Source organism: Oncorhynchus keta, unplaced genomic scaffold (genome assembly GCF_023373465.1).
Source record: "Oncorhynchus keta strain PuntledgeMale-10-30-2019 unplaced genomic scaffold, Oket_V2 Un_contig_1599_pilon_pilon, whole genome shotgun sequence".
NCBI classification, from domain to species: Eukaryota; Metazoa; Chordata; class Actinopteri; order Salmoniformes; family Salmonidae; genus Oncorhynchus; species Oncorhynchus keta.
In genome coordinates, this window is record NW_026279648.1 from 115,001 (window position 1) to 130,716 (window position 15,716).

Below are 15,716 nucleotides of genomic sequence, written 5' to 3' on the forward strand. Positions count from 1 at the left end.
TGGCCCCCAAACCTCACTTCCATAAAGTGCTATTGGTAGGATTACACTGTCAAATATTTTAGTCCAAATTTTAATTGGGATGTTGATTTTGAATAATTTCATTTTTATTGCATACATTGCTCTGCGGGCTTTTTCTTTGAGTGCATTCACTGCCATATTAAAGTTTCCCGATGCAGATATGGTCAGACCAAGGTAGGTGTCATTTTTTGTGTGTTCAATTAAGGTGTTGTTCAGGGTGAATTTACATTTGTGTTTCTGACATCTCTAATTGTTTTTTGGTAGGTTTCCAAACTGCATTCCTTCCATCTATAGCATTTCTTAATGTTACTCAGTTCCTTTGGCTTTGATGCCTCGTGGTTGAGTATTGCTCTGTTTAAGTAGACTGTGATTTTGCTGTGGTCTGATAGGGGTGTTAGTGGACTGACTGTGAACGCTCTGAGAGATTCTGGGTTGAGGTCAGTGATAAAGTAGTCTACAGTACTACTGCCAAGAGATGAGCTATAGGTGTACCTACCATAGGAGTCCCCTCGAAGCCTACCGTTGACTATGTACATACCCAGCGTGCGACAGAGCTGCAGGAGTTGTGACCCGTTTTTGTTGTTTATGTTGTCATAGTTGTGCCTAGGGGGGCATATGTGGGAGGGGATGCTGTCACCTCCAGGCAGGTGTTTGTCCCCCTGTGTGCTGAGGGTGTCAGGTTCTTGTCCGGTTCTGGCATTTAGGTCGCCACAGACTAGTACATGTCCCTGGGCCTGGAAATGATTGAATTCGCCCTCCAGGATGGAGAAGCTGTCTTCATTAAAATATGGGGATTCTAGTGGGGGGATATAGGTAGCACACAGGAGGACATATTTCTCTGTTAGGATCATTTCCTTTTGAATTTCTAGCCAAATGTAGAATGTTCCTGTTTTGATTAATTTAATGGAGTGAGTTAGGTCTGCTCTATACCAAATTAGCATACCACCTGAGTCCCTTCCCTGTTTCACACCTGGTAGTTTGGTGGATGGGACTACCAGCTCTCTGTAACCTAGAGGGCCTCAGTGGGTCTGTCTCCTCTATACCAGGTTTCTTGCATAATGACAATGTCTGTATTACCGATTTCTTTGGTGAAGTCCGGGTTTCTGCTCTTCAGGCCAAAGGCAGATGACCTCAGGCCTTGGATATTCCAGGATGATATAGTGAATGCTTTTTGTTCCATAGAGTGTCCAATGTTGTTGGTCGTGGTTTGGCCTCAGGCCAGTAAGTGTGAGCAGAGCCTGCTGAGCATCTGGTACATGCCATTGGCTTGGGCGAGTGTGAGAGTGGGGGTTGGAACTGTTTGCCCGCTCACTACCTGGGCGTATGTGTGGCTTCCATGTTGAGGCCCTCTTTGCGGGGGTGGGGTGCATGGGGTGGGCAGGAGTGGCATAGGTCTGATCTGAGGGGGCCTAAATGCGGTGTGGGCATGGTTGACGTGGGGGGGTGTTGATTGGTTGGGGTGGGGGTGTGGATGTGTCTGGGTGTGCGGTGGTCTGGATGTAATTCCTCTTGGCGTGGGTCCTCTATGTGTAGGTCCAGGGGGGGGTCCTGCAGGTCTGGGAGGGTGTCTTGCTGGTCTGGGTGGGGTGTCTATTGATCTGTTGCTCCTGTGTGAAGTGTTGGGGATACGTTTGAGAGCGATGTCCTTTAGAGTTCGGGCAAAGGTGGGCACTGCTGCCTTGTAGAGGTGGACCTGGTCATAGAGGCTGTTCAAGTCCAGGGTGGAGTGGTGGGCCAGGAAAACGTTTGGTTTTGAGGCACAGTCACGGGAAATACTTGCGTTTACCCGCTGTATTGTAGCAGGGTGGAAGTCTTTTCGTGGTAGCAGGGTGGAGATAACCACTTGTGCGTTGGGGAAAGTAGAAGAAGCCTTTTCAATCACTCCCTTCAGTGCTGTGGCCACTCTTTCTTGCTGTGCTCTCAGGTCGTTTGTGCCTGTGTGTATTATTATGTGGCTGGGTGAGCCTAGTTTGGCCTCAGACAGAAGGTCGAGGGCACGATGGGTGTTTGGACACCAGAGTTTAGACACACTGTGTTTGGGAAAAAGTTTTTTTTCTTCTATATATTTCCCATTTGAGTCCATAAGTAGTACAATCTGTGTCTTGTGTTTGTCCTCAGTGGGTGTGAGGGGGTTGTCAGAAGGGCTATCAGGCAGGCTGACAGGGGGGGTGCTCAGAGGGGGTGAGAGCCGCTGGGCTTGGGGTTCTTCATTTGTCTGTTCTGCTGTGATGTCGACTCTATGGTCAGGGTCTGGTGTGGACTGTTCTGCTGTGGTGTCGAGACTTTTGTTGGGTGCTGAGGTGGGCTGTTCTGCTGGCTTCTCTGTGGGGGTGGCCACCTCTCTAGTGGGTTGTTCTCTGTCGCACGCCGTCCCCCTCAACCTCTCCTCCATCCCCCTCATCCTCTCCTCCATCCCCCTCAACCTCTCCTCCACCAGCAGTCTGACACTCTCCTCTAGTGCTCTGTTCTGCTCCTCTTTCTCCTGTTGTATTTGTCTCACCACTGTCCAAAGTGCAGATATGTCTCTGTCCACCTCCAGCTCTCCGGGTCTGGTTAAGGGGCTGTTGTTGTGCTGGACTGTTGTCTGGGTCTGTGCTGACTGAAGTGTAATTACCTGCTGTTCCAGCTCCACCTGCCTTATCTCCAGCTGGGTGAATTTGTCCTTCGTTTCAATGAGGGAGTGGTAATCTGTGCTGGGAGGTTGACTCTCTGCTGGGGGTTGCTCGTCTGTGGGGTTACATAATGAAGAGGTCTGGTCTGACCCGCTCGGTGTGGGGGTATCTTTATCAAGGGAGAGCTTCTCCTGCTGGGCTAATTCTTTGATTAGGTAAAAGTCCAGCTGAAACTGTTTGGGATTACCCTGTACAATTACTGTTCCGGACTTATAGATATTTATATTACTTGACTCAGAGTCCTCGTTATCAAGTATTCTGAGTTTCCACCCCTCGTTAATCCCCGCTCTCGTAACAAAGGGGTAGTGTGCTAATATAGCACTGTGCCATGCCAGGGGATGGTTTGTGTGGAAGATAAGGTTGCTGATGTTCCCATTTTTGTAATAGTCAGCAAAAAGTGTCTCTTGATTTTCCATAAGGAGCTTCATTTTGTAATCTTTTCTTGACTTATCATTCTTTACATGCAAAGGGTACTGTATTTTAATTACCTCTGAACAGCAGGAGGGAGCCTCTAAGGCCTCTCCATTTGGTTGGGGTAGACTGTGTGACTCTCCTGCCATTGTTGGGCTAATGGGCTTTGACACCTCTCACTTGACACGTCAATGCTAGTTGAAGCTATATCAAGCTTGGCAGAATTATGTTAGAATTCAGTCCTTATAAAGTAATCTTGTGTATTTTTCTTCTTGGCTTTTGGCTTTTAAAATATAGTTTCAGACTAAACATTACTCACTCAGTTCCAGGTTGGATGGTGTTTTCAGGTTTCTATTGTTTTCCAGAGAATTTGCTGTATAGAGAAATAAATCTTGGTAGTTGTGAACCTTCCAGGTGATTCCGTAATTCCGTCCAAAATCAGGTTGTAGGTTTTAAGTTTTGATTTGAAGTGGGGGTTATGTTGTAGAGGGTAGAATCCAGTATGTGTTCCTGCCAAAAAAATCCAAGTTTATCTAACTCCTAATCTATCTTTTTTAAAGAAAATGCTGAAAAATGCAGGAGCTCATCTGATCCTGACTTTCTCTCTCTCTCTCTCTCTCTCTCTCTCTCTCTCTCTCTCTCTCTCTCTCTCTCTCTCTCTCTCTCTCTCTCTCTCTCTCTCTCTCTGTCTCTCTCTCTCTCTCTCTGTCTCTCTCAGTCTTTCCAAAGTTGTTGTAGTTTATAGTTTAAAACCCAGGAATCACTAAAGTTAGGATTTTACAGAGAACAATTATGGGACTAATCTGTGGTGTTTATTTTTAACCCTCCTCTTCCTCTCCCCTCCTCTTCTGACTTCCAGCTGAAGAAGAAGCTCGTCAACACTGTGATGTCATCATCTGTGGATGATTCCAGTCCTGAGCTGCTGCGTGCGCTGGGTCCCGGTGTTACGCTGCTTTCCCCTTTCCATCTCTCCCAGTTCTCCCCCGACGCCCTCAAGGACACCCTGATGTCACTGGGGTCAGATGTGAAGTGGGGTCTGACCCAGGCCAAAACACTGGTCAATAAACTACTGCAGGGGAAGCAGGTGAGACAGGTGTTACTCTTATAAATATGCCTTTGGCTCAGTCAGTACTATTAACAAGCTTCTCAACTGGAATGTTTAGGTGATCCTCTCCTATAGTATGAGGGGCCGAGGTAGGAACTAATGGTCAAATAGAGAGCAGCTCTAAAAACTCTCATTCCTTCCTTCCTTCCTTCCTTCCTTCCTTCCTTCCTTCCTTCCTTCCTTCCTTCCTTCCTTCCTTCCTTCCTTCCTTCCTTCCTTCCTTCCTTCCTTCCTTCCTTCCTTCCTTCCTTCCCTCCTTCCTTCCTTCCTTCCTTCCTTCCTTCCTTTCTTCCTTCCTCCCTCTCTCTCTCTCTCTCTCTCTCTCTCTCGCTCTCTCTCTCTCTCTCTCTCCCCCCCCCTACCCCCTCTCTCTCTCAGGAGGTGTCTGGTAAGGAGTTAATGTCTCTGGCTTCAGCTGTGACGGGCGTGGCCTCCTCTGTCCTCAGGAAGGTCAAATCCCAGGGGCTTCTGGGTAATGAGGGTCTGGACATGATGAGTCAAAAGATGACCAGTCTACAGAGAAAAGCATTGTTGGAGGGGGTGAGAGGGGAAGGGAGGGGTGTTGTCTGTAGCTTGTGAGGTGTGGAAACACTTTGTTGCTTTTATGAATTTTGTCTTGCTGCTTTTTGTTCTATGTTGCTCTGTCTGTATGCTACGTCTTGCTTGTTCTATGTTGCTTGGTCTGTATGCTACGTCTTGCTTGTCCTATGTTGCTCTGTCTGTATGCTACGTCTTGCTTGTCCTATGTTGCTCTGTCTGTATGCTACGTCTTGCTTGTTCTATGTTGCTCTGTCTGTATGCTACGTCTTGCTTGTTCTATGTTGCTCTGTCTGTATGCTACGTCTTGCTTGTCCTATGTTGCTCTGTCTGTATGCTACGTCTTGCTTGTCCTATGTTGCTCTGTCTGTATGCCACGTCTTGCTTGTCCTATGTTGCTCTGTCTGTATGCCACGTCTTGCTTGTTCTATGTTGCTCTGTCTGTATGCTATGTCTTGCTTGTCCTATGTTGCTCTGTCTGTATGCCACGTCTTGCTTGTTCTATGTTGCTCTGTCTGTATGCTATGTCTTGCTTGTCCTATGTTGCTCTGTCTGTATGCCACGTCTTGCTTGTTCTATGTTGCTCTGTCTGTATGCTACGTCTTGCTTGTCCTATGTTGCTCTGTCTGTATGCTACGTCTTGCTTGTCCTATGTTGCTCTGTCTGTATGCCACGTCTTGCTTGTCCTATGTTGCTCTGTCTGTATGCCACGTCTTGCTTGTTCTATGTTGCTCTGTCTGTATGCTATGTCTTGCTTGTCCTATGTTGCTCTGTCTGTATGCCACGTCTTGCTTGTCCTATGTTGCTCTGTCTGTATGCCACGTCTTGCTTGTCCTATGTTGCTCTGTCTGTATGCCACGTCTTGCTTGTTCTATGTTGCTCTGTCTGTATGCTATGTCTTGCTTGTCCTATGTTGCTCTGCGTGTGCTCACTGCTCAATGATTGTCTATATTGTAATTGTTTTTAATAACCTGCCCAGGGACTGCGGTTGAAAATTAGCCGGCTGGCTAAAACCGGCACTTTTACTGAAACATTGATTCATGTGCACTGTCCCTGTAAAAATAAAATAAACTCAAACTCAAAGGGCAAGGGAGGGGTGAAAGGGCAAGGGAGGGGTGAAAGGGCAAGGGAGGGGTGAAAGGGCAAGGGAGGGGTGAAAGGGCAAGGGAGGGAGAAGTCATAGCAGAAAATGAGATGTGCAGCAAAGATGGTTCAGGTTGATCCTAAAGTTGTGTGTGTGTGTGTGTGTGTGTGTGTGTGTGTGTGTGTGTGTGTGTGTGTGTGTGTGTGTGTGTGTGTGTGTGTGTGTGTGTGTGTGTGTGTGTGTGTGTGTGTGTGTGTGTGTGTGTGTGTGTGTGTGTGTGTGTGTGTGTGTGTGTGTGTGTAGCTGCTTGGGGATGTGAATGCCTCAGAGCTGATCCAGAAAGTCCCTGCCTCTCTGCTGTCCAGCCTATCCCTGACCACCCTGGACAAGGCTAACCTGACCTCCCTCGACCAACTGGAGGGCAAGCAGTGGACACGTGCACAGGTGTGTGTGTGTGTCTTCTGAACGCAACTCTGGGGACTACGGCCACTGGTGTGACATTACACACTGTTCTCTGTCTTGCAGTCTGCCTTTCTGGTCAGAAATATCCTAGGCAAGAAGATGACACTTACAGACATGCGGTGAGAACACACACACACACACACACACACACACACACACACACACACACACACACACACACACACACACACACAGTTTTTGATGGTACTGATGATGAGGATGATGATGATAAGCAAGGTAGTTGCTCCTGTAAGTCGCTCTGGATAAGAGCATCTGCCTAATGACTACAATGTAAATGATGATGATGACAGGAAGCTGGGCTCGGCGATGCAGGGCGTGTCCTGTGAGATGATTGAAAAGGTCATGGAAAGTGGCGTCATGGAGATGGCCCAAGCTGTGACAGAGAATCCACGCTGGCTCTCTAAGACACAGGTACACACACACACACACACACACACACACACACACACACACACACACACAAGTGATGACTGCAACTCCTACTGTTCTGTATGTAAATCTGTGACAACTGATAGGTTACATTAGGTTACATTATGAATGGAGTAGCGGTCATAGAATATCATATGAATTAGAGGATGTATAGTATCATACATCTTACCTGGTCGTACAATAGCATACGAATTGGATGATGTAAGTTTATTATACATCTTGGAGGACTTATATGTATTTCTCTGAGACCAGGTTGCTTGTTGCGTCGTAACAGCGAAGGAGAATTATGTTCGTGGTTAGGTGAACTAACAACAAAGGTTAGGATCATTTGCATAGCGTGTTAGGTGAATTGGGTCAAGTTTAGAATAAGGGTTAGGGAAGGGTTAGCTAATTTAGTGATATTGCCTGATAAAACGGTGTTTGGAGGATATATTGGCACTGTGCCAATATATCCTCAAAACAACACCTTCTCTGGCATTATCACTTTTATACAACGGGTTACCAACATATTCAAATAATGATTGACATATTTTCATTATCGTTATTTGGATTAATTTATTCATACTATTTCATCCTTCCACAATATTTAGTTCTGACACATCTATGGTTGCAGACAGAATAACAGCAAAGTAGCTGCATTTGCATTTGTTTAAGCTGTTTTCTAGTGACATTTATTTGGATACATCCATAACAATGAGCAAATGGTGCGATTTCGCCTGGCATAGAAAATATGCTCACTGGTCAGGACTCAGAGGAGCCAACAACACAGCTAGCCAACAACACAGCTAGCCAACAACACAGCCAGCCAACAACACAGCTAGCCAACAACACAGCTAGCCAACAACACAGCCAGCCAACAACACAGCCAGCCAACAACACAGCTAGCCAACAACACAGCTAGCCAACAACACAGCTAGCCAACAACACAGCCAGCCAACAACACAGCTAGCCAACAACACAGCTAGCCAACAACACAGCTAGCCAACAACACAGCCAGCCAACAACACAGCTAGCCAACAACACAGCTAGCCAACAACACAGCCAGCCAACAACACAGCCAGCCAACAACACAGCTAGCCAACAACACAGCTAGCCAACAACACAGCCAGCCAACAACACAGCTAGCCAACAACACAGCTAGCCAACAACACAGCCAGCCAACAACACAGCCAGCCAACAACACAGCTAGCCAACAACACAGCTAGCCAACAACACAGCCAGCCAACAACACAGCTAGCCAACAACACAGCTAGCCAACAACACAGCCAGCCAACAACACAGCTAGCCAACAACACAGCCAGCCAACAACACAGCTAGCCAACAACACAGCTAGCCAACAACACAGCCAGCCAACAACACAGCTAGCCAACAACACAGCTAGCCAACAACACAGCTAGCCAACAACACAGCTAGCCAACAACACAGCCAGCCAACAACACAGCCAGCCAACAACACAGCCAGCCAACAACACAGCTAGCCAACAACACAGCTAGCCAACAACACAGCTAGCCAACAACACAGCCAGCCAACAACACAGCTAGCCAACAACACAGCTAGCCAACAACACAGCTAGCCAACAACACAGCTAGCCAACAACACAGCCAGCCAACAACACAGCTAGCCAACAACACAGCTAGCCAACAACACAGCGAACACAATCACTTCAAACGGAAGCTGGAAAGGCTGCAAACTAGCTGCACTTCGTTTCGTTTGACATTTTTTCAATTTACATTTCTTTGTATATATCCATGAAAATGATGCCCGCTGATTCATGATTTCGACTTGATGAGAAACGCTGCCTGCCTGTCTGTCTCGTCCCGACACGGACATTACCATGGGACAGCTGGAGTCGAATTTGAATATTGAAACAATGTTGCAAATGTCGGAGAGACAGACGGCAAGGTTTATACAAATCTCCGCTGTTGAAAACTAAACACTGTCTAAAAGAAATGTGAGATAATGTCTAGATGCTTCTTATAGTGGAGATCACGTTTATAAATTGCCTGGCTGGGCTGATGAGACAGTGGATTGTGCAGTCAGATGGAATAGAGTAAATAGGCATTTTAACGTCACAGATTTAGCCAGTGGTAATTTATGGAATAGACACCGGCTGGAATGTGATTTTAACCAATCAGCATTCAGGATTAGACTCACCCGTTGTATAAAAAGCTACAATTGCCCTCGACACGACTCAAACACGCAACCTTTGGATTGTTAGATGGTTGCGGATTACACCCACTCATCCTCTCCGACCAACCTCCCTAAATTAATTTCTGTCAAAAGTAACTAGGCCATTAGTAGATATCATACGTCTTCGAGATGCTCAGAAATACATACAAGTTTGTTTCATATAGCTCTGAGGTCAGGCTGGTTATTACATGCTTAGGGGCTATTTTTACATTGATTTTGAGACACACGTTTATCTCCCGCCCTCTCACTTTGTCTGTCAGGTGTGCTGTACTGCACAGAGTCTGTTTGCAGGTTTGGAGAAAAAGAGAGCAGGCTACTTCAACAACATCACAGACGCAGAGCTGGAGGAGATCCCCACCCTGCTGCTGCTTCACCTGCCGTGATTACACACACACACACACACTGGCAGATGTTGCTGTGTTCCAGGGGTTTCAATTGAAATCATCCCCAGCTGTCCAGGGGGCCATTCTGACCTATTGTTTTTATGCAGATGTATTTTATAAGTGTATCCACCATAAATATCAGAATTTCCTGAAATTAAAAACATACATGAAATAAATATTTTCAATTGTGGGATAATATATTAAGAATCAATCAGCAGGTAATGTCTGTGGGAAAATGGCTATTTTGGGGGTGGGGGGCCCCAACACACTGACACACACTTACACACACACATATACTATATATATATTTTTCTCTCTCTCTCTCTCTCTCTCTCTCTCTCTCTCTCTCTCTCTCTCTCTCTCTCTCTCTCTCTCTCTCTCTCTCTCTCTCTCTCTCTCAGGGCTGAGAAGATAGCCAGTCTACCTGCCTCTGTATGTGCTGTGTTCATGAAGAAGATGAAAGAGGCCAACCTGAGTTCTTTGCCTCTCACCTCTCGCTCTCGCCCCACACTGACCAACAGAGCTCTGAACTGCCTGGTAAACACACAACCCTACATCCCTACATCCCAGTTCAATCCTAATCCTAACCCTCGGTTCATGTCTACATCCCAGTTCAACCCTAATCTTAACCCTCGGTTCATGTCTACATCCCAGTTCAACCCTAATCCTAACCCTCGGTTCATGTCTACATCCCAGTTCAACCCTAATCCTAACCCTCGGTTCATGTCTACATCCCAGTTCATCCCTAATCCTAACCCTCGGTTCATGTCTACATCCCAATTCAACCCTAATCCTCACCCTCAGTTCATGTATACATCCCAGTTCAACCCTAATCCTAACCCTCGGTTCATGTCTACATCCCAGTTCAACCCTAATCCTAACCCTTGGTTCATGTCTACATCCCAGTTGAACCCTAATCCTCACCCTCAGTTCATGTCTACATCCCAGTTCAACCCTAATCCTCACCCTCAGTTCATGTCTACATCCCAGTTCAACCCTAATCCTAACCCTCGGTTCATGTCTACATCCCAGTTCAACCCTAATCCTAACCCTCGGTTCATGTCTACATCCCAGTTCAACCCTAATCCTAACCCTCGGTTCATGTCTACATCCCAGTTCAACCCTAATCCTAACCCTCGGTTCATGTCTACATCCCAGTTCAACCCTAATCCTAACCCTCGGTTCATGTCTACATCCCAGTTCAACCCTAATCCTAACCCTCGGTTCATGTCTACATCCCAGTTCAACCCTAATCCTAACCCTCGGTTCATGTCTACATCCCAGTTCAACCCTAATCCTAACCCTCGGTTCATGTCTACATCCCAGTTCAACCCTAATCCTAACCCTCGGTTCATGTCTACATCCCAGTTCAACCCTAATCCTAACCCTCGGTTCATGTCTACATCCCAGTTCAACCCTAATCCTAACCCTCGGTTCATGTCTACATCCCAGTTCAACCCTAATCCTAACCCTCGGTTCATGTCTACATCCCAGTTCAATCCTAACCCTAATCCTAACCCTAGCTTCATGTCCACAACCTAGTTCAACCTTAACCCTAGCCTCAACCCCAACCCTAACCCTAATCTTTAGTGTAAATCACAAACACACACATACTGCAATGAGTGACAGAGCCCGGTGCACCCCTGTGTCCCCAGGGGAGGAACATGTCAAAGTTGTCCAGCGAGGAGGTGTTGAGTCTGGGGTCGCTGCTGTGTGAGCTGGCCCCCTCTCAGATGTCCCTCCTGGCCCCTGAGGTCCTCAACTCCAGCGTGCAGGCCCTGGTCTCCTGCAAACAGATTCCTCCACGCCACTGGAGGGCGCTCTTCCAGCTGCTCAATGATACATATGGGTACGAACAAGCACATCCTCTAACCTTTCTAGATAGAACTGCTACTGTCAAAATAAAATTAGACAAATATACAATTATTATTGTTTCTCTCCTTTGAAAGTGACCCGTCTGATTGGACAGCTGACACCATCAAATCCCTGGGTCCTCTCCTCCTGTTGGATGATTCTGCTGTCCGCTCACTGCGCTTTAAGGTCAGTGGCTCTCTATCACCATGATCTCCCTGACAACCACATATGAAAGGCCCCTAATTAGTCTCTCCCTGATGTTGTCTACGCTTGTGTTGCTGTGAATTTCAAAAAATGAAGATAACCTCTGCTCTTTTACTTTCTACCCTGGCTTCTCCCCCCTCTAGTCGTGGCTGAAAGAGACTCTGTCTGACCTGATGGACAGCCTACCCAGCCCTCCGGTCCCTAACCCTCCTCAGGAGTTTAGTAGGGGTCCAGACCTCTCAGCCCTGCGATGGAAACTCTTCTCTCTCTCCACCTCCACATCTGAAGTAATGCCCATGCGCAGGAGGAGAGCAGGTGAGAGAGGAGAAACACACACACCTAAGGCGCAGATAAGAATGTGTGTGGGATTATTTTGAATATGAACATAATAAAGATGTACATTACAATACATTTACCACCACCTCCCTGGACCCTCTTTCTCTAGTTCTCCCTCAGGGGGAGGCGGGCCTTACTGTGTCTCTGTTGGAGGAACTGGGCGGAGCCAATGTCTACTGGAGCCCAGCCCAGCTCTCCAAGATGGACGCCGTCACAATCACCGCTGCCGTGGAAACGCTGGGGGAGGTCCTTGATTACAGCTCCGAGCAACTAGTGGTGCTCAGAGAGAAGGCCATCCAGGTAGATTGCCAGGCTCAGGCACAGATCAGTTTACCCTCTTCAAGTCTTGGGGGTTCTGAAACATACCTTAGATCAATGTCTAAATCTTGGGGCCATTTCACAGAAGTTAGAAGAATCTCAAGTGCAGGGGTGAGCATCTTTTTATGTTCTGCTGTTGAGTGAGCTGTGCTTTACTATATTGTACCACAGGCCTGGGGTCCAGTGTCAGGTTTGAATGAGAGCCAGGTGTTCCAGCTGGGCTGTGTCTCTCAGGGGTTCAACCTCACTGAGCTGGCCAGCCTCCCCTTCTCCTCCCTGGACACTCTGGAGACACTTTCCCGCTGCTCCTGGACACAACCACAGGTACTGTATATATGAACACACACACACACACACACACACACACACACACACACACACACACACACACACACACACACACACACACACACACACACACACACACACACACACACACACACACACACACACACACACACACACACACACACACACACACACACACACTCTCTCTCTAATGATGACCATGTCTGGTCCCTGGCAGAGGGAGGCTGTGTGGAGGGGTTTTGTGGAGCGTATTAATGAGACAGTGGGAGAACTGGGAGCTGTGGAGTTGGTGGGACTGGACCAGTTCATCTGTGGTCTGAACACTGAGGAGACTGGTCAACTCAACACTGATGCATTCAGGTCAGACAAGGACAGTGCGTGCGTGTGTGTTTGCGTGAGCTTGTTTTTAAATGTGTTATATATCTCTATAGGGAGGCAGTACAGTCGGTGGGTGAGGTGCAGTGCCCCCTGGCAGTAACAGAGCTTCTGAAGCAGCGTGCCGTGGCTGTGTTTGGAGAAACACAGGGATGGACCGAGGCTCGGGTCAACTCTCTGGGCAACATCATGGGTCAGATACACTCCTCTGTTTCCCTCTTTCTCTCTCTCACACACTATTGCTCTCTCTTATTTTGTGAAATACATTTTAAAATGTAAGCCATTTCTCATCCCTTCTCTCTCTCTCTCTCTCTCTGCTTTGTCTCACTTTTCTCCAGCTGGTTTGAGTTTGTCAGAGTTTCTTTCTCTCAGTCCCTCTGCCTTCTCATTCCTCAGTCAGACCAGCGTTCCCCTCATCCCCCCAGACCGCCTCGCTGTGAGTACACTCTCTCCCTGCCTCCCTCTATCAATTAAATTTCAATTTCAAATTAAGGGTTTTATTGGCATGGGAAACATGTTTACATTGCCAAAGCAAGTAAAATATATAAACAATTGTGAAATAAACAATAAAAAATGAACAGTGAAAATTACACTTACAAAAATTCCAAAAGGATAAAGACTTTTCAAATGTCATATGTCTATATACAGTGTTGTAATGATATGCCAATAGTTAAAGTACAAAAGGTCAAATAATTAAACAAATATGGGTTGTATTGACAATAGTGTTTGTTCTTCACTGGTTGCACTTTTCTTGTAGCAACAGGTCACAAATCTTGCTGCTGTGATGGCACACTGTGGAATTTCACCCAGTAGTTATGGGAGTTTATCAAAATTGGGTTTGTTTTTCGAATTCTTCGTGGATCTGTGGGAAATGTGTGTCTCTAGTATGGTCATACATTTGGCAGGTTAGGAAGTGCAACTCAGTTTCCACCTCATTTTGTGGGCAGTCTGCCTACAGCAGCCTTTCTCAATAGCTTAGTTTAGTTGAGTTTTTTTTTTTTTTACAGGGACAGTGCACATTAATCAACGTTTGAGTAAAAGTGCCGGTTTTAGCCAGCCGGCTAATTTTCAACCGCAGTCCCTGGGCAGGTTATTAAAAACAATTACAATATAGACAATAGCACCATAGACATAGCAACATAGCAACATAGGACAAGCAAGACATAGCATACAGACAGAGCAACATGAACAAAAAGCAGCAAGACAAAATTCATAAAAGCAACAAAGTGTTTCCACACCTCACAAGCTACAGACAACATGGAAAGCGGCAACACACAGCTAGGGACCATGTTCACAAATCTGATTGACCTTTAGCCATGTCTTCAAGCATTTTGTGAAAGTGTGATATGTGGTGCAGTTATGTGTGTCTGATGGCAGTGTATTCCAGACATGGGAAGCTCTCACAGAGAATGCAGATTTACTAAAGGTGCTTTTCCTTAGGGGAACTATACAGTCACCTCTCATGGCAGACCTTGTGGATCTGCTGCCATATGTCTGGGTTTTCTGTTTAACAAAAATATTGAGTGGAGGGGGAGCCAGGCCATTAAGGATCTTGAATACAAGACATGCGTCAGTGTATTGCACAAGATTTTCCCAACTCAAGAGCTCATGTTTTCTAAGGATGTGACAATGATGATGGCTATTGGGCTTCCTATCAAGCACTTTGAGAGCCTGTTTGTAGACAGACTGAATAGGTTTTAATGTTGTACAGCAAGCTTGGGCCCAACTAGTCAAGCAGTATGTTAAGTGGGGAGTATCATAGATTTGAAGTACAGTTTTGCTACCTCTGTAGTCAAACAATTTCGTATAAATCGGAAATTAGCTAGATTGAATTTAGTTATTTGAATTACCTTTTTCACATGCTTTTTAAAAGAGAGGTTGGAATCAAGTATGATGCCAAGGTACTTAAAATCGGATACCACCTGGAGCTTCTCCCTGACACATAGACATCTGGCTCAGTAGCATCTGTTGCCCTCTTTGTGAAGAACATGCAAACAGTTTTTTTCACATTGAGATGCAAACACGAGTCACTGAGCCACTTTGTAACCTGGACCATTACAGTAGTGAGTTCTTGTGCATCTTGTTGTTTGCTCTTTGCATGCACATATATCACTGTATCATCTGCATACATTTGAACTTCAGACCCAGTACAGACAGAAGGCAGATCATTAATGTACAGGCTGAACAGGAGGGGCCCCAGTATTGACCCTTGCAAGGCTATGCTCACTGAGTCTGTACCTGTACATAGTCAAAGATTTCCTTAATTTTGGGTAAGTCACGGTGGTCAGGTATTCCATCACTGTGTACTCTCTGTTTAGGGCCAAATAGCATTATAGGTTGCTCTGTTTTTTTGTAAATTCTTTCCAATGGAATTATCTTTTTGTTTTCTCATGATTTGGTTGAGTCAAATTGTGTTGCTGTCCTGGGGCTCTGTGGGGTTTGTTTGTGAACAAACTCCCAGAACCAGTTTGCTTAGGGGGCTCTTCTCTATCTCCGCTGTGTTCCACTGAGGTTTTCTAATTACTAGGTTTACAAAAAAAATAGGTGACTTTTGAACCCAGCACTCCATACTCTTCTGACTTCTGATCAGGCACTCTCAACCAGCCAGCTGAAGGCCCTGGGTCCTGACAATGCTGCCATGGTAACCAGTGCACAGTGGGCAGTGCTGGGGGAGGCACAACGGGCCGCTCTTGGCAATGCTCTGGGTGTGGCCTACGACCGAGTGGCCTATGACCGCGCAGAACCGACTACAAACCCACCCAGAAACCTGCCCCAACTCTCAGGTGAGTAGGAGAGAGGGGACTGGGAGGGGAAGAGATGAATGCTGCGTTCATAACAAGTGGGAAACTCAGAAAATACTACTTGTAAAGCGTTTAAGTGCTTTGAACTAGTTGAGAATGTCGATTGGCTAATGGCAAACAAGCTGAGCTCACAGATTTGTTTATTTTACTAGGCAAGACAGTTAAGAACAAATTCTTATTTACAATGACGGCCTACCGGAGAACAGT

General features: G+C 46.3%; 1 protein-coding gene across 2 annotated transcripts in view; it reads left to right on the plus strand.

Moving 5' to 3' along the window:
* Nucleotides 1-15,716, plus strand: part of LOC118380207 (otoancorin-like) — a 29,884-nt gene that overhangs the window by 13,308 nt on the left and 860 nt on the right. For both annotated transcript variants that reach the window (XM_052502602.1, XM_052502603.1), the window contains exons 13-28: nt 3,961-4,185; nt 4,585-4,746; nt 6,131-6,271; nt 6,353-6,408; nt 6,601-6,721; nt 9,190-9,308; nt 9,714-9,849; nt 10,968-11,161; nt 11,262-11,352; nt 11,514-11,685; nt 11,816-12,006; nt 12,196-12,348; nt 12,551-12,693; nt 12,765-12,901; nt 13,047-13,144; nt 15,299-15,491. In XM_052502602.1, the coding sequence (XP_052358562.1) occupies nt 3,961-4,185; nt 4,585-4,746; nt 6,131-6,271; nt 6,353-6,408; nt 6,601-6,721; nt 9,190-9,308; nt 9,714-9,849; nt 10,968-11,161; nt 11,262-11,352; nt 11,514-11,685; nt 11,816-12,006; nt 12,196-12,348; nt 12,551-12,693; nt 12,765-12,901; nt 13,047-13,144; nt 15,299-15,491 (2,332 nt within the window). The remainder of the gene's footprint in view (nt 1-3,960; nt 4,186-4,584; nt 4,747-6,130; nt 6,272-6,352; nt 6,409-6,600; nt 6,722-9,189; nt 9,309-9,713; nt 9,850-10,967; nt 11,162-11,261; nt 11,353-11,513; nt 11,686-11,815; nt 12,007-12,195; nt 12,349-12,550; nt 12,694-12,764; nt 12,902-13,046; nt 13,145-15,298; nt 15,492-15,716) is intronic.